Source organism: Daphnia pulicaria, chromosome 4, assembly GCF_021234035.1.
Source record: "Daphnia pulicaria isolate SC F1-1A chromosome 4, SC_F0-13Bv2, whole genome shotgun sequence".
NCBI lineage: Eukaryota > Metazoa > Arthropoda > Branchiopoda > Diplostraca > Daphniidae > Daphnia > Daphnia pulicaria.
Genome location: NC_060916.1, coordinates 1,057,700 through 1,077,746, shown reverse-complemented (window position 1 = coordinate 1,077,746; position 20,047 = coordinate 1,057,700). Strand labels below are relative to the sequence as shown.

At 40.4% G+C, this 20,047-nt stretch overlaps 8 protein-coding genes across 9 annotated transcripts in view; 1 reads left to right on the top strand and 7 right to left on the bottom strand.

The window, feature by feature from the left end:
- The window catches only part of LOC124336387 (calcium uniporter protein, mitochondrial-like), an 878,707-nt gene that overhangs the window by 359,150 nt on the left and 499,510 nt on the right, over nt 1–20,047 (bottom strand). The gene's annotated exons all lie outside the window — the stretch shown is intronic.
- Nucleotides 60–1,632, bottom strand: LOC124336457 (glutathione peroxidase-like). The gene is made up of 5 exons (XM_046790277.1): nt 1,518–1,632; nt 1,212–1,405; nt 949–1,077; nt 731–874; nt 60–636 (listed from the first exon to the last, which is right to left on the bottom strand). Exons 2-5 carry the CDS (start codon nt 1,392–1,394, stop codon nt 433–435), a joined length of 660 nt encoding a protein of 219 aa, XP_046646233.1. The 5' UTR covers nt 1,395–1,405; nt 1,518–1,632; the 3' UTR covers nt 60–432.
- Nucleotides 1,882–4,656, bottom strand: LOC124336360 (serine/threonine-protein phosphatase 2A catalytic subunit alpha isoform). The gene is made up of 6 exons (XM_046790134.1): nt 4,398–4,656; nt 4,115–4,324; nt 3,515–3,778; nt 3,271–3,443; nt 3,096–3,203; nt 1,882–3,017 (listed from the first exon to the last, which is right to left on the bottom strand). The coding sequence occupies exons 1-6, from the start codon at nt 4,497–4,499 to the stop codon at nt 2,945–2,947; spliced, it is 930 nt and encodes a 309-aa protein (XP_046646090.1). The 5' UTR covers nt 4,500–4,656; the 3' UTR covers nt 1,882–2,944.
- Nucleotides 4,397–11,613, bottom strand: LOC124336034 (transcription termination factor 2-like). Its single transcript, XM_046789608.1, has 13 exons — nt 11,441–11,613; nt 11,289–11,378; nt 10,160–11,226; nt 9,630–10,094; nt 9,287–9,563; nt 9,028–9,225; nt 8,783–8,959; nt 7,189–7,319; nt 6,788–7,099; nt 6,579–6,727; nt 6,370–6,520; nt 5,803–6,300; nt 4,397–5,720 (listed from the first exon to the last, which is right to left on the bottom strand). The coding sequence occupies exons 2-13, from the start codon at nt 11,341–11,343 to the stop codon at nt 5,367–5,369; spliced, it is 3,834 nt and encodes a 1,277-aa protein (XP_046645564.1). The 5' UTR covers nt 11,344–11,378; nt 11,441–11,613; the 3' UTR covers nt 4,397–5,366.
- Nucleotides 7,654–8,772, top strand: LOC124336454. The gene is made up of 4 exons (XM_046790275.1): nt 7,654–7,908; nt 7,969–8,151; nt 8,217–8,554; nt 8,616–8,772. The coding sequence occupies exons 1-3, from the start codon at nt 7,735–7,737 to the stop codon at nt 8,526–8,528; spliced, it is 669 nt and encodes a 222-aa protein (XP_046646231.1). The 5' UTR covers nt 7,654–7,734; the 3' UTR covers nt 8,529–8,554; nt 8,616–8,772.
- LOC124336306 (beta-1,3-glucan-binding protein-like) lies at nt 11,969–13,553 on the bottom strand. The gene is made up of 6 exons (XM_046790058.1): nt 13,267–13,553; nt 13,059–13,193; nt 12,869–12,996; nt 12,604–12,796; nt 12,333–12,531; nt 11,969–12,269 (listed from the first exon to the last, which is right to left on the bottom strand). The coding sequence occupies exons 1-6, from the start codon at nt 13,464–13,466 to the stop codon at nt 12,060–12,062; spliced, it is 1,065 nt and encodes a 354-aa protein (XP_046646014.1). The 5' UTR covers nt 13,467–13,553; the 3' UTR covers nt 11,969–12,059.
- Nucleotides 16,234–18,033, bottom strand: LOC124336308 (beta-1,3-glucan-binding protein-like). 2 transcript variants are annotated; one of them, XM_046790062.1, is made up of 7 exons: nt 17,823–18,033; nt 17,519–17,736; nt 17,313–17,447; nt 17,120–17,247; nt 16,860–17,052; nt 16,595–16,793; nt 16,234–16,530 (listed from the first exon to the last, which is right to left on the bottom strand). In XM_046790062.1, exons 2-7 carry the CDS (start codon nt 17,716–17,718, stop codon nt 16,324–16,326), a joined length of 1,062 nt encoding a protein of 353 aa, XP_046646018.1. In that variant the 5' UTR covers nt 17,719–17,736; nt 17,823–18,033; the 3' UTR covers nt 16,234–16,323. The 2 variants fall into 2 exon arrangements, with proteins under 2 accessions (XP_046646018.1, XP_046646016.1); XM_046790060.1 differs by lacking the exon at nt 17,823–18,033 and having other exon boundaries at nt 17,519–17,816.
- Nucleotides 18,121–19,614, bottom strand: LOC124336310 (beta-1,3-glucan-binding protein-like). Its single transcript, XM_046790067.1, has 6 exons — nt 19,377–19,614; nt 19,189–19,323; nt 18,987–19,114; nt 18,723–18,915; nt 18,449–18,647; nt 18,121–18,380 (listed from the first exon to the last, which is right to left on the bottom strand). Exons 1-6 carry the CDS (start codon nt 19,571–19,573, stop codon nt 18,174–18,176), a joined length of 1,059 nt encoding a protein of 352 aa, XP_046646023.1. The 5' UTR covers nt 19,574–19,614; the 3' UTR covers nt 18,121–18,173.

Sequence of the window (20,047 nt, the reverse complement as noted above, 5' to 3'; positions counted from 1 at the left end):
TGGCACCGCCCCATTCGAGTTCAAATGCATCATTTAAAAAGGAAAACTGTTGTGCTTCATTTGTAGCTTAAACTTCCATGTATTCATCCACAGCCGTCGTGAGGGAAAGTACGAAACGGACTCGAGCGGACAAAACCGGCGACTGAAACCGGATCTGACGGCCCCCGAATGCACAAGGGAGCACGAAAACGAGAGCGAGATGGTAAATGATCTCTCGTCCGTCACATCCTTAATTCAAGTCGAACCGAATTTCAAAACCTCTTCTCCAAATCGCCGCCATATTTCGGGCGGTTGAGACCTGGAGTGTCATTACGTCACGCGCGCCAATCTCGTTTTTCCCCCTCACAACAACACGGCTGCTTCTAAAACATTTACAAGCAAGTTAAAAGTTCCCTCAAGCGGAAAAAAAATAAGATTCATAAACAACAACATCTACACGAGAGAGGGGAAAAGAAGGGATTCAATGTCATCGCGCATATCCGAGACCCGAGAACTGGCATCGTAACGTTTCACAGGTTTGCCCTTGCGGCTGATTAGAAACTTTTCGAAATTCCAGCGGACGTCGTTGTTGCGCATTGGACTGTAATCCAGTCTCGTGGCTGGTGCGAAAAAATCACGAGTCGTCGGGCAACTTTTCTGTTATTAAAAAACGGGAAAAGATAATCAAGATCCGCGCCATCCAGTATTACGACGTCACACGTCGTGATGATAACAAAAAAGCATCACTTACTTTCAGATAAGAATATAAGGGATGTTCGTTAGCGCCGTTGACATCAATCTTGCGGAAAAGCGTTATGTTCGTCTGGAAATCGTTTCCCGGCCGGACGTAACGAATCCCGTTCAAAATCTCCTCATCAGTACCTCCGGGTTCTTGCTGTGAAAAGTTCAATAAATCGGTTTTTACATCACCCAGGAGAGGTTAGTGGCATTTTCTAAAAATAGTAATACCTGTCCAAATTGATTACAAGGAAAAGCTAAAACAACCAAATCATTGGCAAACTCCTCTTGTAGTGCATTCAATTCGTGGTACTGATAGGTGAACCCTCAGTAGGTTGCCACGTTAACAAGGAGCATCACCTTTTGTTTCAAAAAGGAAAAACAGAAAACAAAATAAAACAGGTGTCAGAGGATACGGAATGCGCACCCTTGGCGGTTTGCCAGACTGTTAGAAACTGGTAACCTCGAGAATAATAATCAGAAATGGATGTCACCTTCCCGCTGAATTTCGAAAGGCGTAATGTCCTTGAGCTGTTGAGCCCCTTCTCTGCATAAGCATAAACGCTGTCAATGGAAGAGTTGGACGTGACGCAATGCTGGCTCACTTTGATCTTGTCTCCGCTTACCATGGGCCCCAAAAGGGTGGCAGCCGTGAGCAAAATGCCCCAAACCGCCATTTTCACCCGATCTAAAAAAATTAAAAAAGACATTACATCACATGCAATTCCAATAACAATTCATAACGTACGGATAAAGATCTAAATTCAAAATTTGTTTAAAAAATGGAAGCTTTGTTTTACCGTTACTTGCTGGATAAAAAAGAAATCAGCAAGTTCAATCTTCTCACCCGGATGGGTGCTCGATCAAGACTAACGTTTAAACTAAACTCGAAGTTGGTTGATGAAGACATCGAAAAGTTGCGACATTGCAGCAAACGACATTAGCTACGCAGTTTTTTCTGTTCCAGAAGCTCCAACCGGTGTCAGGTTTCTTGCTTAACCTACGTGATTAGAGTACATTTTGCTTAAACATTAAAGAGACTTTGCCCTGTGGCGACTTTGTACATCAATCGCTGCAAAAGACTAAGAAAACTCGTAGTCATCGCAAGCAAAGTCAGCCATCCGTTCGGAATGAGAGTGCACGACATCCAACTGAAAGAATTGGTGAATGATTACGATTTGTATTGATCGAGGTGAACTTCCAGCATTTTTTTTTGTTGGCTACAAATGACAGTGACGGGACACGACATTTAAAAACCACTCTTCTTCGGCTCGCTCGTTCGTTTTTTTGTTTTCTCTTGTTGTTGGATTTACTTCATTGTTGGTTGGTTATTTTTTTCCCTTAAGTGTGAACTGGATCGCGTGGTCTTATTTTCGAGGAGGGAGGAGGAAGGGAAGGTTCAAAGGTCACCATCTAGATAGTTATTAGTACAGGACACAAGGGGGGAAAGAGGGGAACAGCGACATCAGCATGTCCCCATCTGATGTTTTCGAGACAAGTCATCAAAAAAAAAGCGTTAGTACAATGGAAATCTGATGCTCGTGGTCTAATCTTTTTGTTGGTTGTTTGGGCGGCTCGTCTGTCGGTATACAGTTGCTCTTGGCTCTGACACGCGCTCTCTCTCTCCTTTTCTTCCACCTACTTCTCCCTCACTCTTTCAACTCTTTTTTCTTAAATAAATCGTAAAAGATGGTTCGAGGGTATCAACGGGCAGGTAGGAAAGGGGACAAAAGAAAAAGGGAAGTGATACTAGAATATACCAATTGCACGTTACTCTCTCACGCATTTACGACACGGGCGAGAAAATAGGGAGGGCGGGGTGTGAGGGAGGGGACATAAGGAGGTTTTTTTCCGACACAAAAAGAGAAGATTCCATGTTTCTTTAATATTTGTAAAGAACAAATCACGAACTCCAAATTTAAAAAAAAAGAAGAGACTGTAAGGGAATAGTGTGTGTGTGTTTTTAAGGGGTGGAGGGGGAGGGTATGGATGTTGATCTTTTTGCTTTCCATTCAAGAAGAGGCGCATAAAGAGGACGTTTTAGTGGGGATGTGCAGGGTACTCTTAAACCTCGACTTAGTAAAATCTATACTCCGAGCGAGGAACAAGAGAAATGAACCGAGCATGAAAGAAAAAGAGAAGAAAAAAAATAATAATAATGATAGTAAATTGAAGGAAGAAAGGAGAAAAATTCATCGGTGTTCCGCGATATTTTTTTTTTTTGCTCTTAAAGGAAGTAATCCGGCGTGCGCCTGGTTACGTGAGGTTCTCCTCTTCTTGGAGCTGGATCGAACTGCAAGCTGTAATTTCACAAACGAGAAAGAAAATCAATAAATGTCTTCTAGATGTAAATTTAAAATGGCTGTTTAAAAACTTACAAGGAGTATTTCAATGAATCATCCAGTTCCATAATGGCCGCTTGGTTGCCGCACCGGTAACAATAGTTGGGCGCAGAGAATATCGTTACCACATTGCGATCGTGACACCTAATGAAGCAATCAAACGTTCAGCCCCAGTACCAACAGATATGTCTTCTGTAAGACAAAACATTACCAGTTATATCCTTCCATGACAAGTTGATGAGCCCTAGAGACCAGAGTCAGGTTGTTGGAGTGATTGAAAGTTTCGGAAATGTCTTGGCCGAAGGTGTAGCCAGCTCCACGGGGGGAAATCCCCCAGCCACCTCGGTCATCTGGATCGGACCATAACAGGTCGCACATGGGGCCCTATTTTAGCAAACGAGACGTATAGGTTGACTAAACTGTGATGTCAAAGTGTTTTCAGACAGCGAACTAACCTCGTGAGGAACTTCTTGGAGACGATCGAGAGATCGAATGTGATCTAAAGTGTCGATAGAAGGGGAAAGTCCTCCGTGAAGACAGAAAATCTGACTGTCGACAAGTGCTGTCAGAGGAAGATAGTCAAAAAGATCGGTGAAGTACTTCCAAACGTTAGCATTGCCGTATTTCCTTAGGCACTCGTCGTAAAATCCGTAGACTTGTGTGATCTGACGAGACTCGTGATTTCCTCTCAAAATGGTAATTCGTTCACGGTAGCGAACCTAAATTGAATGTAATGGAAAAGCAACCTTAGTAACAGTCATACAAATGTACAGTGGAAAAAGTTAATCTAATTCTCAATTGAAAAATCAATAAATATTTCAAAAGCTATCAGCTGCGTAATTAGATAAAAGCCTCCACAAAGCATTGGGCAAGCCCACCATAAGGAGCAACTTTCAATTGCATCATCCAAATAGTCAACAAACCTAGTCATATCAAATTTGAATCTTATTGATTACATGACTTGCAAAAAAAAAATTCCAAGTATTACCTTGAAATACTTAATATCCTACTTCTAGATAATTAGTTGAGTCATGTCTGTGGAATAAGCAACTCACCTTGAGGGCAACAAGTAATGTGACTGTCTCAACGGAATAGTAACCTCTGTCAACATAGTCTCCCATGAATAAGTAGTTGGTATCTGGAGATTTTCCTCCAATTCGGAAGAGCTCCATCAGGTCATGAAACTGTCCGTGGACATCACCACACACGGTGACAGGGCATCTGACTGGCTGGACATTTGATTCTTTGGCCAAAATTTCTTTTGCCTGTCAAATATAGAACAAACCATAAATATTTAAAACATTCCATTGATGCAAATAAAACGTTGAATGTACGAACCTTTTCACATAGGGTTTTGACTTGGTTCTCGGCCAACTGCTTGCATTCGTTAAGCTGCTCAATCCACTGGTCAAGTTCTTTAACCACTGCTTTCTCTTCCATGGTGAATACTTTACAAATTCGTGCAATACAAAAGTATCAACAGACAAATTGATGTGTCGGTGGGGCCACGAAAACTCAAACGTAACTTCTTCGGCTTGCTTACACTTAACAGAGCGGGTTTAACATGTATCAGTGGCCACCCCCTTTCTGCCACTTTTTCCTAGATAGGAAAATGGCCGCTTCTTTTCATAACGAAGACTTTCGCCACCAGGGGCAGGCTTAGAGCGTTGTGACGTCACATCGTCTCGGCAACGGCTGCGATTCAACATTGATTATATTCCCTTTAATCTCTTTCTTTCTCATAAAATACAAATCAACAGTTTCAAAGCATTATTTTTTTCTTGATACTACTTTTTACTAATTCGAAATAGATTGTCATTCGTTTTCATTGATTGTCATTAAACTAAATTAATGTTAATCGATATCTTAATAATCGATTCAGATTGACGATACCAAAACAAAAAATTTTCGAATTTCTATTTTGACGTTTACCATTATTTTGACCAAATCCCCAAGAAATTGGTGTGGTTGAATGCTTCCAATATTTAATATTGCATTTTAATTATTATTTATGCTTAATTTTTAAAATTGTAAAACATGTTGTTGTCTTAGTTTTATCAGTACAATTGACTTTTTTCAAAATTATTGTTATTGGCCACAACATGAATCAGGACATCAATTATTTATTTATTGCTGAATTGAATTCAATACATTACAAAGTATGAAAAATACATTTCCTTTTTTAACTTGAGTGTTTTATTGAAAACTATCAATTTCGAACTGGATTTAATATAAGGGAAGAAACCGAAATAAGAACGCATCTAAATAAAACGTGATAGAGAAATGAAGGGAATAACATCACTTCACTTAAACTTCAGGTTGATTTAACATGGGTTTAGGGGCATATGCAGGCGGGCCAGGATTAAAGAGCATTTTCAAATCATCAATAGTTAAACCCTTAGTAGCCAACTTCGCAGCTCCAGTAAGTATGCCATTAGCCATTGCCAACTTTTCCTGCTGCAACTGAAGGATTCTTTCTTCTACAGTTCCCTGAGTTATCATTCGGTGTACGTGGACATCTTTAGTTTGGCCAACGCGATACACCCTGTCGCAGGCTTGAGCCTCAAGCTGAGGATTCCAATGCATATCTGCGATAAAAATATGGTTCCCTCCAATAAGATTCAGTCCGACTCCACCAGCACCCAAGGATAGAAGAATAACCTGAAAGCAAAAGAAATTGTTAATAAAACTAGATTTCGTTAATCAAATAAAAACAACGAAGAAATAAAAATATAAATCTTACCGGTGCACCGTCTGGATTGCTATTGAAATCTTCTACGATTTGTGTTCGGTGTTTGATAGCAACGCTACCTGCGATCAAATGGCAGCGAATGCGCATACGCTGAAAATGCTGGGCAAACAGATCCAGCATGGATGTCCATTGCGAAACCACCACAGCTTTTTGGTTTTGAGCGACAATTTTCCTGACCTCCTCGGTAATGTACCGCATTTTACTGCTCATATTATCGCGATCGAAAACTGGGTTAGTGTGGGTAAAGAAGTTCGCTTCTTCTTTCTTCGGCTCGCCCGGTTTATTGTCCAACGTCATGGTGGACATTTGAGAAATCAAATCCAGATCGTTGTCCTCGATTTTGGCGTCTTCGCTCCCCATAGATTCCGAGTCTGTGGCATCCAACATTGTTTGAATCAAAGCGGGGTGTGAGCAAGCCTGTCTGAGGCGTAGGAGGAGCACCAACATCATCTGTTTCGTCACGTTCTTTTGGGGAAGTTCCGGAAGATTCTAGAATTTAAAAAAAGGATTGCGTAAGCTTCACGAAACTAACCACTTGTTATGACTCATTTAAATTACCCGGCGATCATAGGTGAAACCGTAACCTTCTTTAATTTTGTTTTCTTGATTTTTGATGTATTCCTCTAGTGCCTTGCGTGAAAAGGCGAGGAGTTTCTGATAGACTTCGTTCTCTTCTTGTGATAACTCTACGTTGTGAGTGTGTACCTCCCTAAAAAGTAAACGTGTAAAATATTGCAACAACTGCAAAAACAAACAAGCATTCATACCTGGCAGGCATAGCAACTAGCGGTTTTTCGCTTCCTTCTACCTTTTGATCTTTGGTTCGACGCAAGAGGAGAGTTTTGATCAGAAGCTGAAGACGTCCTTGGGCTTGTTCGTTTTTATTCTTTGAAGAATCGACCCATCGCTTCCATACCTGTAGTTGATTAGGTATTACTTTAGGTACAAAGAAACAATAATTAATTCCGGGTCTTACCGCCAGCTGATCGAACGGCGTGACACGAAGAAAGCGGAGAAGGGAGTACATGTCCAGCTCTTTGTTCTGTACTGGCGTGCCAGTCACGACCCATCGACGGGAAGCTCGGAGTCTGCACACTGATTGCGATATTCCGGCTTTAGGATTACGGATCACATGAGCTTCATCTAAAATGATGCGGTCAAATGCGATCTGCAACAGAACTGACTGGCTCATGGCCTTGGCATCGATTTCGACGTCAAAATCTCCAATAGGCTTAGAATCGCCATCCTTTTTGTCCAAACTCACATTCGCAATTTCGCGGGAAACAATCTGTAGAAATGTTTGAGATTTTAAAAATAAACAAGAACACAGAAAACGTAAACAGATAAGACAAAGACTACACAAATGAGTAAGTGTACCTGATAAGTCGTGATGACAACATCATATTGATGTAGTTTGGACGCTAACTTGTTACGATCTGGTCCATGAAAAATAACAATACTCAACGAGTTTCGCTTGCAGCGACGTTGGATTTCTTTTTCCCACTGGCCTGATAATTAAAAGATACATGAATACAAATGCATATCACTGTTCAAATAAAAGCTTCACTGCAATCAAATGTTTTAACTGTGAATCAAAATGAGTCATAACTTGTGACTCATAAAAACGCGTTTGAGAATTTATTGAAATTCATCTTTTATCTAATCAAAATGCATTCTATTTATTTTGGAGAAAAATGTAATGCATCTAGCAATAACAAGTACGATTTTTCCACGTGCAAACTAATTTAGGACGCCATAACGTAAGCCGCGCCTTTTCCCAACCCTTCCGAGTGTGTAACCCTACTTAGGCCACCCCCCATAACCGGAGGTTAGGTAGAGGGTGACCTTGCTTCGCAGATTCAGTTTTGTTGCCGGCATTCACACGTGGTAGTCGATTTATTGTCGTGTTCGAGACGAGCCAAAATGCAACGTGAAAATGAAAAGTCGTTAAGCTCACCAGGTGCTTTTGTGTCTCCGAATTCAACCTCGAAAATACTTTCTCAAACCCTCGTTAGTAGACCTAAAGGTATTGCAAAACAAAGGCGAAACGAAAAACAGCAGGCTTTGAACCACTTGGAGCAAGTCATCGACGTTCAGGTAAGTTCAACTAAATTGAAACTTGTGTATCCTCTATTGAATGTGAGATATTTTGATTAGGAAATGCTCCATGTTTTGAGCACAAAGAGTATTGAGAGTCCCATTCGTCGAGACTTTCTTCACGGATTACAAGGGGCTCCACAACTAAGCCAGGAAGATATCGAAATTTTGAAGACATTTCATCGGCTTACCACTTCAACTAAAAGTCCTAAAACTCTACTTGAATTTGTCATGAATGCACCGGTAAAGAAACTCGTTCTGTGACACTATTACTATCGTTTACTTTAACCACGTTGTTTTATCTTTAGATCGAAGAAAACTTAAAAGCATCCGAGCATTTCAAATTTCTGATGGAGGGAGAAAGAAAATCAGTTCCAGGGACTAACATTACGTACTACGATGGAAAGGCAGTCATCTCTCGGATCCTTCGCAGTGGTTATTTCAGTCGACTTCGTTTGAACAATGCTAAAGTGAAACACGAAAACGTACCGATTTCACCATCTCAACTAACCCCGACAAGTCAAACGACACCCAAACGAATCGATTACCAAGATGTCGATGTCGACAGTCTTTTGGTCAATTTAAAAAAACAAATGGAAGAAACAAACAGAATCGTCTAGCCAGAAGATTTTCACAGTCGTAAAACGTAAGTCTAAACGAATGTCTAGAATTTTACAAATTCAATAATCGCTTTTCTTTCATTGCAGGCGAGAAAAATTCTCTACGAGGAACTTGTTACTTATTTCACTCACTGTCCTGATGTTACAAAGAAATTCCCATTCCCCGTTTGGTTCATTAACTCTTTCCATGTTTCTTGCCACTTGATTGTTGTGGAGCTACGTTTAATAAACTAAGTTAATTGGATAACACTTACCTACTACACTGGCGGGGCAAACAACGAGAGTACCAGATGACCTTTTGATCTTGACGGTCTTGGAGAGCCAAATGTTGGAGGACGCAGGTGGTGGAGGATCTAGTTCCTTTTGTTTCACGATCAATGCAATCATGGTCAGTGTCTTGCCTAAACCCATGTCGTCCGCCAATATTCCACCTAAAAGAAAAATAAGAATAAATTAAGTTTAGGGAATAACTGAATGAACAAGTAATCACGTCGCTTACCAGCAGGAATTTGAGTCTCGCGCCATAAAAGCCATTTGAGTGCGCGCTCCTGGTGCGCCAAGAGAGGAACTGTGAGGCAGGCGGGCGTACTCTCCACATCGGTTTCTTTTGGGCAACTGGCGAGAGAACGATGAAGGTTTTCAAGCGAATCCATAGTGATGGAAACAGCCTCACGACGGGCAGCAGCAGAGATGTAACCTATAAAAATAAGGAGAATTTGAGTTGCTGTAAACAAGGAAACATGACTAATATTACTAACCGGTTTCCGTTTTCTTGTAGAGTTCCTTTCCCCCATTATCGGCAAACATCTTCTTTTGCGTTTCGGTTAGTCTGGGAGCTTCAGGAAGAAGTTGGGTTTTTTTCGGTTTTACAGCTAATTGCGATTCATTTTGGAAATCCAAATGTTTTGAGCCGTAACTGCTGCTGCCGGCGTTGGTTGCATTGGCAATTGACAACTTAATAAGACGACACTCCATTTCAGTGATTTCAGCTCGCAGGCGCTCCTTGTCGTTGTTAATTGCGTTACCAATGGCCCACTAGAAAAACCAATAACAAAATTTATCTTTATTTTTTTTTAAGAAAACAAATTGTTGCGAAATAACCTTTTTCATTTGTATTTGTTTTCGAAGTTCATCTTCTTGGACTTCACTTGACGCTACTGATGAAACTGGAACGGGGCACATTGGGGGATTTACACCGAGTTTGTTGGCTGTTTCTAGCTGTTCAGTCAGCTTACGAATTTTTTCTCGGAGCCTTTCTCCTCCATCGGGCAATGATTTTAAATTTGACGATTTCAAAAGGAGTTTTTGGCGCTCAAGATCTTCACGCATCCGCGTCATTTCTGCTGCCGAGAGTCGAACAGGAAGAGTACGTGCAATTTCCGGTGACGATAACTCAGTTATGCTCTGATCTTGTTCTTTTTCTTCAACTTCAGGGCTCGAAAAAGATACAACGGTACTTGATACCTCAAGAATGCTATTGGATAGATCTTGGATCGGTACTTCTTCTTCCTCTACAAGAGGCTCAGGAGGCGAAAATCTTTTATCGGCCGATTTCCTCGACATTTCCTGAAATAAAATAAAAAATATATTAAAGGTCTAATCATAGGCAGCTTTAATCACGGCAAACTTACATGATTAGCGTTAAAGGGATCCATGTTTGAATCATTCCCCGATTCGTGTCTATCAAGACTGGTATTGCGAAGAGCACGCTGAATCGCTTGTGGTGTAGGGATACGAGAGGACGAAGGGAGCCGTGGGGCAATGGCTTCAACCTCATCTTCGGTAGATACGTCACTGTCGATGATTTGATCTCGGACATGAGGAGTTTTTATACGAGGAACCCTTACTTCTTCTTCAGTAGATACGTCACTGTCGATGAATTGCTTTCGGATACGAGGAGTCATCTCTTTCCTAATATTATCCTCAGACTCATCTTCAGTGGATGATAATGCAGCTTTCCTTCCAGTTTGTTCACGATAGACTCGCGGTGTTGCTTCAACACTAGAATCGGACTCTTCACTAGTGTCGGTGTCAAGTGCTTTTGCTCTAACCGGTGGTCCGCTAGAATCGGAATCACTATCAATTGGATTTCGGGTTGGCTTCTTCTTAACGGAGGAACCAAAAGAATCTTCTACGGATTCGTCAGAGCTATCAGAAGCATTGGCCTTCTGAATTGCCAAGCCTTCAATGTCAGAAGTTTCAGCAGAATTTTCTCCAGAACTTTGAATCACCAATTTTGCTTGACGCCTTCCAGCTTGAATTACTTGGTACGATTCATCAAGTTCTCCAATTTGACTAGTTGAATATTTTTCACTAGATCCAAGACGTTTTCCTCTCACATGATATGAGAGATCTTCATCAGACTCATCATCAGACTCGTCTTCTGAACTCTCAATAAATCTATGAGCCTTTTGCTTCGATCCTTTTTTAGTTCCAAAAGGACTGACAACCAGGTTAGAGGATCGACTTTTGTCTACCTCATCTTCAGGTTCCTCATCATCTGAAGATCCAGGCCTAGATAAATGCTGGGACTCCTCCTCTTCTTCTCCCTCAACGCTGTAAGAGTCTGAATCTTCTCCCTGTACAGACTCTTCTATCTTCTCTGTACGTGAAACAGCAGATGCTTTCACATTAGACTTTGAGTATTTATTAAAAGAATATGCAGCTGGAGTTTCATACACCTCGTTATCAGACACATCTTCAAATAAGGAAACAGAATGATATTAGAAAGCCTTACTTTTCAAATTCTAAATGTTTTACCCTCTGGAGTGGATGGAACCAGGTCACTTTCATCATTCAATGGGAACTTGGACATTTTGTATGACAATTCAGCTTAAATTCCTCTAGATTCTGGATTTGAAATTTAGGTTATCATGAACCAGTAGAGCTAGCATAATGTACAAAAGGTTTACCATAAAATACGAAGGCAGCCGAAGAAAGATGACAAATTACCCTGCTTCCTCTCTGTCTGACCTGGACTATTCTCGTGCTTTATTAAATATTTCGTTCGATAAAAGAAAGAAGGAACAACGGACATGAGTACATCACCAACTCCTTGTCACACTTGTTCACGATTTTTTTCTAAAATTTTCGAATAGAAATACTGAGGCGTCGTTGCCAAATATAAAAAAAAGAGGAGCCAACGAAATTTTATGAATTATTTTTTTAGTTAGAAAAACATTGATTAGGCAAATTCCTATTTTGAATTTTATGAGAAATTTTTAATTCGAATAGGTTTTCCCATTCATATTTATATTGTTGTTTTAATATTAATTTCTTATTTCGATCGTGTACGTGCAACCGCAGTAGTTGGGGAGGAGTCTACGCGTAGTGGGAAATTTGAAAACCTTGCACCATTGACACTGCAATACCACGTTCTAACCGTGGCAATACTATCTCTTTACATCAAATTATGAGGTGAAGTAAATAAAGGATAAAGAAAATGTTGCATTCTTTTATTCTATTCTTTTAAGAGTCAAGTTAAACTTTCCATAAAATCAATTTTTTTTTTTTAAATCAGTTTGTGGCAATTTAACCAAGCTGATACACGCGAATATAATCAACCTGCATTGTGTTGTCTTCAGTGGCAGCATTCCATGTGGGTAGCCATTTGTCGCGGCTTTCCCAGAAAGTTTTCATTTGAGTAGGATCAGATGCGGTCCACGGCTTGTCATAAACGGCATTTTGACAGCCATCAGGGAAGAAGTTACCACCGACAGCGACATTAAGTACAAAATGGAACTGCACAAGAAAATTGGAAATTTATAGGAAATATTTGATTTAAAAAAAAAATGTTATCAATACTTGTTGATCGAAGGGAGCCATAACAGTGCCAGCGCTCCAGAGGTTCTGTCCTTTAAATCCTCCCAATTCCCAGAATCCACCTGCAGGGGGATACATTTCACCAATCATTTGATCATCAATGAAGAACTGGAAACCAGTTGGAAGCCACTCGACACGGTAAAGATGGAAATCGCTGGCATAATCGGGATTCTGAGTGATCCTTAAAGACAAATAGACACGCTTGAGCATTATTCAATGGTTACCAAAATGTATGCACAGATTTAAAATTTACTTTTCCCAGTGGGTCAGGTCGTAACGATTCTGGCTGGGATCAGGACCCCAATGCAAAGTGCAACCCGCATACTGTCGTCCTATCGGAGAACCATTGCACGAGAAATCGGCGTTACCTCGGGATTCAACGATGTCAATCTCACCCGATCGTGGCCAACCACCGTAAACTTCATCAGTGGGCAACATCCAAATTGCTTTTCCGGAAAAAAAATACAAGTGATTTAACATAAATTATTTTCGAATTTGATAAAAAAATTCATTTCTACCTGGCCAAATCCAATCGCCTTTAGGCATTTTAGCTCTGACTTCGATTGTTCCATAAGTAAAACTGAACGAATCACTGGACACCATTCGGGCAGACTGAGCCGGATTGATAATTTCATTACCAGCCACCCTATGATTGATGAAATGGAAATGGAAAATCAAAATATTTTTGTTACTTTATAGAAATATTACACGTAGCAGCCTCCATCGATGTTAATATTGCAACCTTCAGCGTTCAAATCAAGGACACCGTTGTACAGAAAATCCTCTCCAAAACGATCCGCTGTCAAGGTTGGCTTGATGTATAGGATACCATCTCGAACATAGCTTTAAGTGAAGAATCATAGATTAGTTAAAAGCTTAAAATACATTTTTCTCTGCTCAAGTAGGCCTAGTATACCTGTTTTCCGGGAGGTTGTCGTAATACTGGAATTCGTTGTTACCGCCTCTCCATGCAGTGATCAAGTGCTTCCACCTGCTGTAGTCGAGACTGTCGAATTCTTCTTGCCAGATGAGCGGACCACGCGCTGGGCTGTTGAAACTGGCTCCATGGCAAACGGCCAGGGCAGCAGCCAAAAGGGCAAAAGTTGCAAGCTTCATTTTCCCTATTTATACGTAGGCTAAAATTGAATTCCTGCTTCTCTTGAACACTTGAAAGAAGACTAGTCTAATCGGAGCGCAGAGTAGTGCCTTAAATACGTGCAGTGTTTGTTTTGTTGGCAGCCCAGTTTGTATACGCAGTTCAATAATGCAATGACGATTGTTTGATTAAAATTGGCCCGTCAAGGATCATCACGTACAATTTTGAGACCAAGGCATTATAATGCATTAGACAAAAGATGCTATTGAGGTTTACTGAGATCGCTGTCGTTCAAATCTTTATCGCACCAAAGGCTCCTGCGGGATTAGAAGTGTACCGGGTTCATAATTTTTATATAACTTTGTATGTTGGCACGTTATATCTGTAAATAAACATCGGTGATTAGTTAAGTACGCAGCGATTTTCAAACAATAAAGGTATTATCCGAAACATGCTTGACCACAAGGTTTTTACGTCATGATTTAAGGTCAGAATATAAGAGATAAAGCCGAATTCGTAATCCGAAAAGATATCGAGAAAATAAATATCTCTAGTCGTTTAACACTCAACAGCTTATTATGGCCACCAAACAAAAATTGCTTCCCTACTCAATTTGTTACTTACGTGCCTTACAGTAGGAATATAATGATTCATTTAACACGGCTTATGTTATATAATCAGGATCGAGATCAGGATCTCCAATTTGACTAGTTACCCGATTTGTTATTGTTGAACGGATTGGAAGTCGTGGCGGAGGCCGTGGCCGATCCGGCGCTTCCGGCGGCCGCAGCGGGAAAATTTGGCGATTGTTGTGATGTCGACGTCGTTGCTGTGCCGGCCGCGTTCAACAGACGGAAAAGAAGAGCCGAGAAGAGCAGACACGAGTCCGTGTTCGGCCAGGGGCCCACCGCGTCAGCTGAAAAGGTCGGCCAACGAGGCGAAACATCTGAGAGCTCGAAAATAGCGCCGCTTCTTCCCGGGTTAATAACAATAACAATTTAAAGTACAAACTATGGGTCACGACAATCCTAGACGTGCTGGTTCGTGTTTTTTAAAAAATAATTGAAGAACAAAAAAATGCGTGTGCTTTTTATTAGTTTTATTGAAATTTGATCTGTCGACACCATTATGTCACGTCTCAGATTTGATCGAGATTCACTTTAAAACGCAAACGTCTAAAGTCGAATCTTTTGGCAAATCCGGATCTGTTCCATCATGTCATTAATGTGTAAAAATAGGAAAACTGAATGAGAAAGAAAGAAGCAGAAACAGGCAAAGGTAAAGCAGATTATCTTGTGGTGTTATTCCAGATGAAAAATGTTGTCGTCGTTATCCAGCAGCAGCTTGTACGCCTGGCGACAGTTGGTTAGCCTTCCGCAAATCGTCACTCCGGGGTTGTTCACGTTCGTCCGGTTGATGGTGACATCGCAATGAAAAGTGGCATTTTTCAACGCTTGATCGTTTGTTTTCAGGTTTGGACACTGGGCAACCCCCGGCAGATTCTCGATGATGTCGTCGGAGGCCGCACGACGACTGTCCGCATCTCCTTTCGATATGATGAGCTTGAAATTCTCTTGCCTTCCATCGAAACAATTGATTTTCACGCCGTATTCCTGTTCCAGACGCTCCGCATTTTGACCCCATCGGCCAACGACATGCCCATAGTCCCGATTCGAAATGTTCGTCAGAATAAGCCAGCTACCCAAATCCGTTCGCTCAACATCCTTGGAAATAATGAAGAAATCCTCGGCCGGAATGTCGTCGGCGTCGTCGGGTTGGCCCGTCGAAAACTGACTGGGGTCGAGTTGAGTTGGAATCGGTTTATGGCCATTCGTGCGGTTTTCGGGAGTTACCGGAGCTGATGGACGAGACTTTAGTGTGGCAACGATTTTAGATGGCTGCTGGGCAGCACTACTACGCTTCGCCTGGGCGATTTCTTCTTCCAGTTCCGCGATCCGCCGGTCTTTGGATTGGTACACATGCAATAATTCCATTTTCAACTGAATTTCGGAGGCCGTAAGGTGACAAGTTACATTTTGGGGTTGAACGTTCCGTTTCCTTTCGGCATCAAGTTCCTGCCGGAGACGTTTCGATTCCGACTGGGCGGATTGCGATTGCTGGGATAATACTTGATTCTCCTTTATAAGACGGTCGATGAGCTCAGTCATGGATGTTAGATCTTTTTTTGCTTCGTTTATAGTTCTGTCTACTATATTTCTCTGTTTTTCATCCGTGGTGGTGAAGAGTTCTCGGATATGTTCAAGCACTCGACACATGACAGGGATATGGCCGTACTCTTTCTGGAAGTCAGCGGTGGTCATTGGTTTGAATTCAGGTCCTGGAGAGTTGATATCAAATTTGTCCATTTTAGAAAGAATTCACCGTTGAAAAATGTTGGATGTCTACCTCTGAATTGAGTGATGGTCCTTATATGCACTTCAGTATGAGACTCTTGATTAGCAAGTACCCAGAGGAGGTCATTTTCATTCAGATTTGATTTTAATATAAATTCAAGTTAAAATGTTTTTGGATTTTTTAAAAATTCATTAATTTACCCTCATTATTCAATCATTTTAATGGAGAAATATTTGTAAATTATTTTCATAATCATTCAAATGAAAATCGAGTAGTACTTACTACCGCAGAAGTTGATTATGATTATACCTCATCTGGCACATTTTCTCCCCCTCAATGCAATTTGTTGACATTTGACAAAAAAAGTGTTAAGTGTCGGGTGTCGGCTGCATTTGTCATTACGTAATCAAGGGTAAAGTGTTGATGAAAAGAAAAATGTCAGCAGCATTTTATTAGATGAATCAATTTCTTTTAAAAATAGTCAACTTTGTAAAATATTCTTTCGTTTGAGCAATTGTTTTTTCATAAAGAGTAGACTCGAATGTAATCAACTTGCATAGAATTGTCTTCTGTTCCAGCGTTCCATGTTGGTAGCCATTTGTCACGACTTTCCCAGAATTTCGTCATTTGAGTAGGATCAGATGCGTTCCACGGTTTGTCGTAATCTTCATTCTGGCAACCGTCAGGAAAGAAATTTCCACCAACAGCGACATTGAGCAAGAAATGGAACTGCCATTAACAAAATAGCAGTGAAGTATTTTTATTATTTATAAGATGATTTAGCATTGTCTACCCGTTGATCGAAAGGGGCCAAATTAGTGCCGGAGATCCACAGATTCTCTCCTTCAAATCCTCCCAGTTCCCAGAATCCACCAGGAGGTGGAAACAATTCGCCAATCAGTTCTTTATCCATGTAGAAATGGAAGCCATTTGGGAGCCAATCAACTCGGTAAACGTGAAAGTCGGAAGAAAAATCAGGTTCCTCAATGAGCCTTAAATAAGAAATAACTATAAGTAAGTATACATTAAGAATTACGCCAATTTGCATCAAATTTCACTTTTCCCAGTGGCTTAATCGCCATCGGTCTTGGCTAGGATCCGGACCCCAATGCAAAGTGCTTCCGGCCAACTGTCGCCCAATTGGATTGCCATCACAAGAGAAATTTGCGTTTCCTTTCATTTCTACGATGTCGATCTCGCCCGAGCGCGGCCAATTACCGTAAACGTTATCGGTGGGTTTCATCCATATTGCTGTACTGGTCAAACCCTTAGTATACCATTATATCTAATAGTTAATTTCCTATATCAAATTTTATACCTGGCCATATCCAGTCACCTTTGGGCATTTTGGCCCTGATTTCAATTGTTCCGTAAGTAAAACTGAATGAATCGCTTGTCACCATCCGAGCAGACTGAATCGGATTAATGATTTCTTCTCCGGCAGCTCTAATTTAAACACGAGTATCAATTAATCAAAAGACAACTATTGCGCAATATTTTTTAATAATTACACATAACAGCCTCCTTCCCAGTCCACATTACAACCTTCCTGATTTAAATCGAGTTCGCCATTGTACAGAAAATCTTCGTCGAAGCGGTCCGCAGTTAAAGTTGGTTTGATGTATAGGATACCATCTCGTACATAACTTAATATAATGCCAATATTTTTTAACTCAACCTCATCCTTATAGAAAATTCTTGATGTAATTCCAATTACCTGTTTTCCGTGAGATTGTGATAATACTGAAATTCTTGGTTACCTCCACGCCAGGCGGTGATCAAATGCATCCACTTGCTATAGTCTAAAAATTCAAATTCATCTTGCCAGATGATAGGACCACGCTCCTGATTATCAATGTTAACGGCTGCTCGACAAACAACCAGCAGAGAGAATAGTGCCAAAATGGTAAGTTCCATTTTCTCAGATTCTATCGTCTAATATATAATTAAGTTATTGTTTTTGCTTTTGAACTTGTGCGTAAAGGGAAGACTATTAAGATAGAACGACTGGCATAAAATACCTTTTATATACCGTGCAACCTTCTTTGCTTAGTCGAACGAAGATTTATATTCAGATCCCACATTGTTTGATCAAGATTCGTTTATCGTGCAAGAAACGAACGGCTGGTATTATATACCCACGTCCTGAATTCAATTGTTAGTTTGGGTTGGTGAGATCGCAAGAGTTATCAGGCGAAATCCTTGACTGGGCTGATATAGAAAAGACTTGATTCACCTATACATTTTGATTGATAACAATAGTATTTCGCTTATCACTTTTGAATTGTTGAAAATTAGGTCATGGCCATTTAAATCTGCTTGATTTAATAGTACCAGAAGGCAATTTATTTGAAATTCAGGTGATTTTAAATTTAGAATTCATACACTCGAATGTAATCAATTTGCATGGCGTTGTCTTCCGTTTCAGCATTCCATGTGGGTAGCCATTTGTCGCGGCTTTCCCAGAAAGTTTTCATTTGAGTAGGATCAGATGCGGTCCACGGTTTCTCATAATCGGCATTTTGGCAACCGTCGGGAAAGAAGTTGCCACCAACAACCACATTGAGCACGAAATAGAACTACCGAAAGAAAGTCAAGCGACGGTTAAAATAACCCCGAGAAAATAATCTTTTTGAATATATAGTACAGGTTGATCGAAAGGTGCCATTTTAGTTCCTGAACTCCACAGATTCTGTTCGCTGAATCCGCCCAGCTCTGAGAAACCACCGGGTGGAGGATACACTTCGCCAATCATTTCGTCGTCAATGAAGAATTGAAAACCATTTGGGAGCCACTCAACACGAAAGATGTGAAAATCTGAGGAGAAATCAGGATCCTGTATGATTCTTTTATTAGAAAATGTGATTAGTGATTATTATTTAATATTTCATTAAGATCAATGAAAGAGGTTGTGAAATTACTTTTCCCAGTGTGTAAGAGGATATCGGTTCTGGCTGGGATCAGGACCCCAATGCAAAGTGCATCCAGCCAACTGTCGCCCCATCGGATAGCCGTTGCAAGAGAAATCAGCGTTTCCTTTAATTTCTACAATGTCAATCTCGCCCGAGCGCGGCCATTCGCCGTAAACCGAGTCGGTAGGCAGCATCCAAATTGCTTAATTGATTTAGCGTAAATTCTGGTATTAATCCGACAATTATTTCAAAAAATGATTGTAGTATTTTTACCTGGCCAAATCCAGTCACCTTTTGGCATTTTGGCTCTGATTTCAATAGTGCCATTGGTAAAACTAAACGAATCGCTTGTCACCATCCGTGCAGACTGAATGGGATTGATAATTTCTGCAGAAGCCACTCTTAATTATTTAACACAAAAATTATGATTCAAACTAAAGAACAGTTTAAAAAAAAATCAGGTAATAATAATTACACATAGCAACCGCCATCGATGTCCACATTGCAGCCTTCCTTATACAAATCAAGTGTGCCATTGTACAGAAAAGCCTCGCCAAAACGATCCGCTGTCAATGTTGGCTTGATGTATAGGATCCCATCTCGAACGTAACTTTAAATTGAAATTAGTTATTTCTATTTTGAAATTCAATTTGAAAATAATACCTGTTTTCGGGTAGATTGTCGTAATATTGGAATTCACTGTTGCCCCCTCGCCATGCTGTAATTAGGTGCTTCCATTTGTTTGTGTCAAGAAATTCAAAATCATCTTGCCAGAGGATTGGTCCGCGCGCTTGGTTGTCAATGCTAGATCCGTGACAAACTGCCAGAGCAAAAAGGGCGAAAAAAGATAGCTTCATCATGGCTTTGGCAGTGAAAGAAAATATTTATAATACTGTTAAAGACTGTTACCGGTTAAAAAGAACGTAGCATAGCTTTTATACTTTACGACAAGGACATAGGATTTGAATCAGAAAATATTCGTTATCAATTCTGACATAAGCAAGACTCATTACACTTTGACCGCAAGATGTTTGTTTATTTTGACCTTTGAAAATATGTTGTAAAGATTTTTTTTTTGTAACAATGAGTATCCGGGTAGATTCAAGTAGAAATAAAATACAGCTTAAGTTTCAAAAATGTTTAAACTGAACTCTTTTTATTTACCGTTTTACATTTATTCCTATAAGGTCAATAAAAAAATCCTTTTCCTCTCCACCGTGGTGTGTTTATAATAATACCGTTATACTTGAACTGAATAAAAAAAATCAATTAAAATTTAGTCAAGCGGACTTGGAAGGAACGTGATCGCGACGTGACAAAAACGTGATTGAAAT

Bases quoted from the DNA above. Each gene is read 5' to 3' on its own strand.
- LOC124336360 (XM_046790134.1), bottom strand. From the start codon at position 4,499: ATGGAAGAGAAAGCAGTGGTTAAAGAACTTGACCAGTGGATTGAGCAG. The intron at 3,779-4,114 runs GTGAGTTGCTTA...CATTCAATTTAG, and splicing joins CATTACTTGTTGCCCTCAAG to GTTCGCTACCGTGAACGAAT. The intron at 3,018-3,095 runs GTAAGTTTTTAA...GTGAAATTACAG, and splicing joins GATTCATTGAAATACTCCTT to CTTGCAGTTCGATCCAGCTC.
- LOC124336454 (XM_046790275.1), top strand. From the start codon at position 7,735: ATGCAACGTGAAAATGAAAAGTCGTTAAGCTCACCAGGTGCTTTTGTG. The intron at 7,909-7,968 runs GTAAGTTCAACT...TATTTTGATTAG, and splicing joins AGCAAGTCATCGACGTTCAG to GAAATGCTCCATGTTTTGAG. The intron at 8,152-8,216 runs GTAAAGAAACTC...TTTTATCTTTAG, and splicing joins AATTTGTCATGAATGCACCG to ATCGAAGAAAACTTAAAAGC.
- LOC124336034 (XM_046789608.1), bottom strand. From the start codon at position 11,343: ATGTCCAAGTTCCCATTGAATGATGAAAGTGACCTGGTTCCATCCACT. The intron at 8,960-9,027 runs GTAAGCGACGTG...TTTTTCTTTTAG, and splicing joins CGAGACTCAAATTCCTGCTG to GTGGAATATTGGCGGACGAC. The intron at 6,521-6,578 runs GTATGAATGCTT...TTTACTTTTTAG, and splicing joins CTAGTTGCTATGCCTGCCAG to GGAGGTACACACTCACAACG.
- LOC124336306 (XM_046790058.1), bottom strand. From the start codon at position 13,466: ATGAAGCTTGCAACTTTTGCCCTTTTGGCTGCTGCCCTGGCCGTTTGC. The intron at 12,997-13,058 runs GTAATATTTCTA...CATCAATCATAG, and splicing joins ATCGATGGAGGCTGCTACGT to GGTGGCTGGTAATGAAATTA. The intron at 12,532-12,603 runs GTAAATTTTAAA...TTTGTCTTTAAG, and splicing joins GACCTGACCCACTGGGAAAA to GATCACTCAGAATCCCGATT.
- LOC124336308 (XM_046790062.1), bottom strand. From the start codon at position 17,718: ATGGAACTTACCATTTTGGCACTATTCTCTCTGCTGGTTGTTTGTCGA. The intron at 17,248-17,312 runs GTAATTATTAAA...TGTTTAAATTAG, and splicing joins TGGGAAGGAGGCTGTTATGT to AGCTGCCGGAGAAGAAATCA. The intron at 16,531-16,594 runs GTAGACAATGCT...TGTTAATGGCAG, and splicing joins TGGCCCCTTTCGATCAACGG to TTCCATTTCTTGCTCAATGT.
- LOC124336310 (XM_046790067.1), bottom strand. From the start codon at position 19,573: ATGATGAAGCTATCTTTTTTCGCCCTTTTTGCTCTGGCAGTTTGTCAC. The intron at 19,324-19,376 runs GTATTATTTTCA...TTCAATTTAAAG, and splicing joins GACAATCTACCCGAAAACAG to TTACGTTCGAGATGGGATCC. The intron at 18,381-18,448 runs GTACTATATATT...TTCTTTCGGTAG, and splicing joins TGGCACCTTTCGATCAACCT to TTCTATTTCGTGCTCAATGT.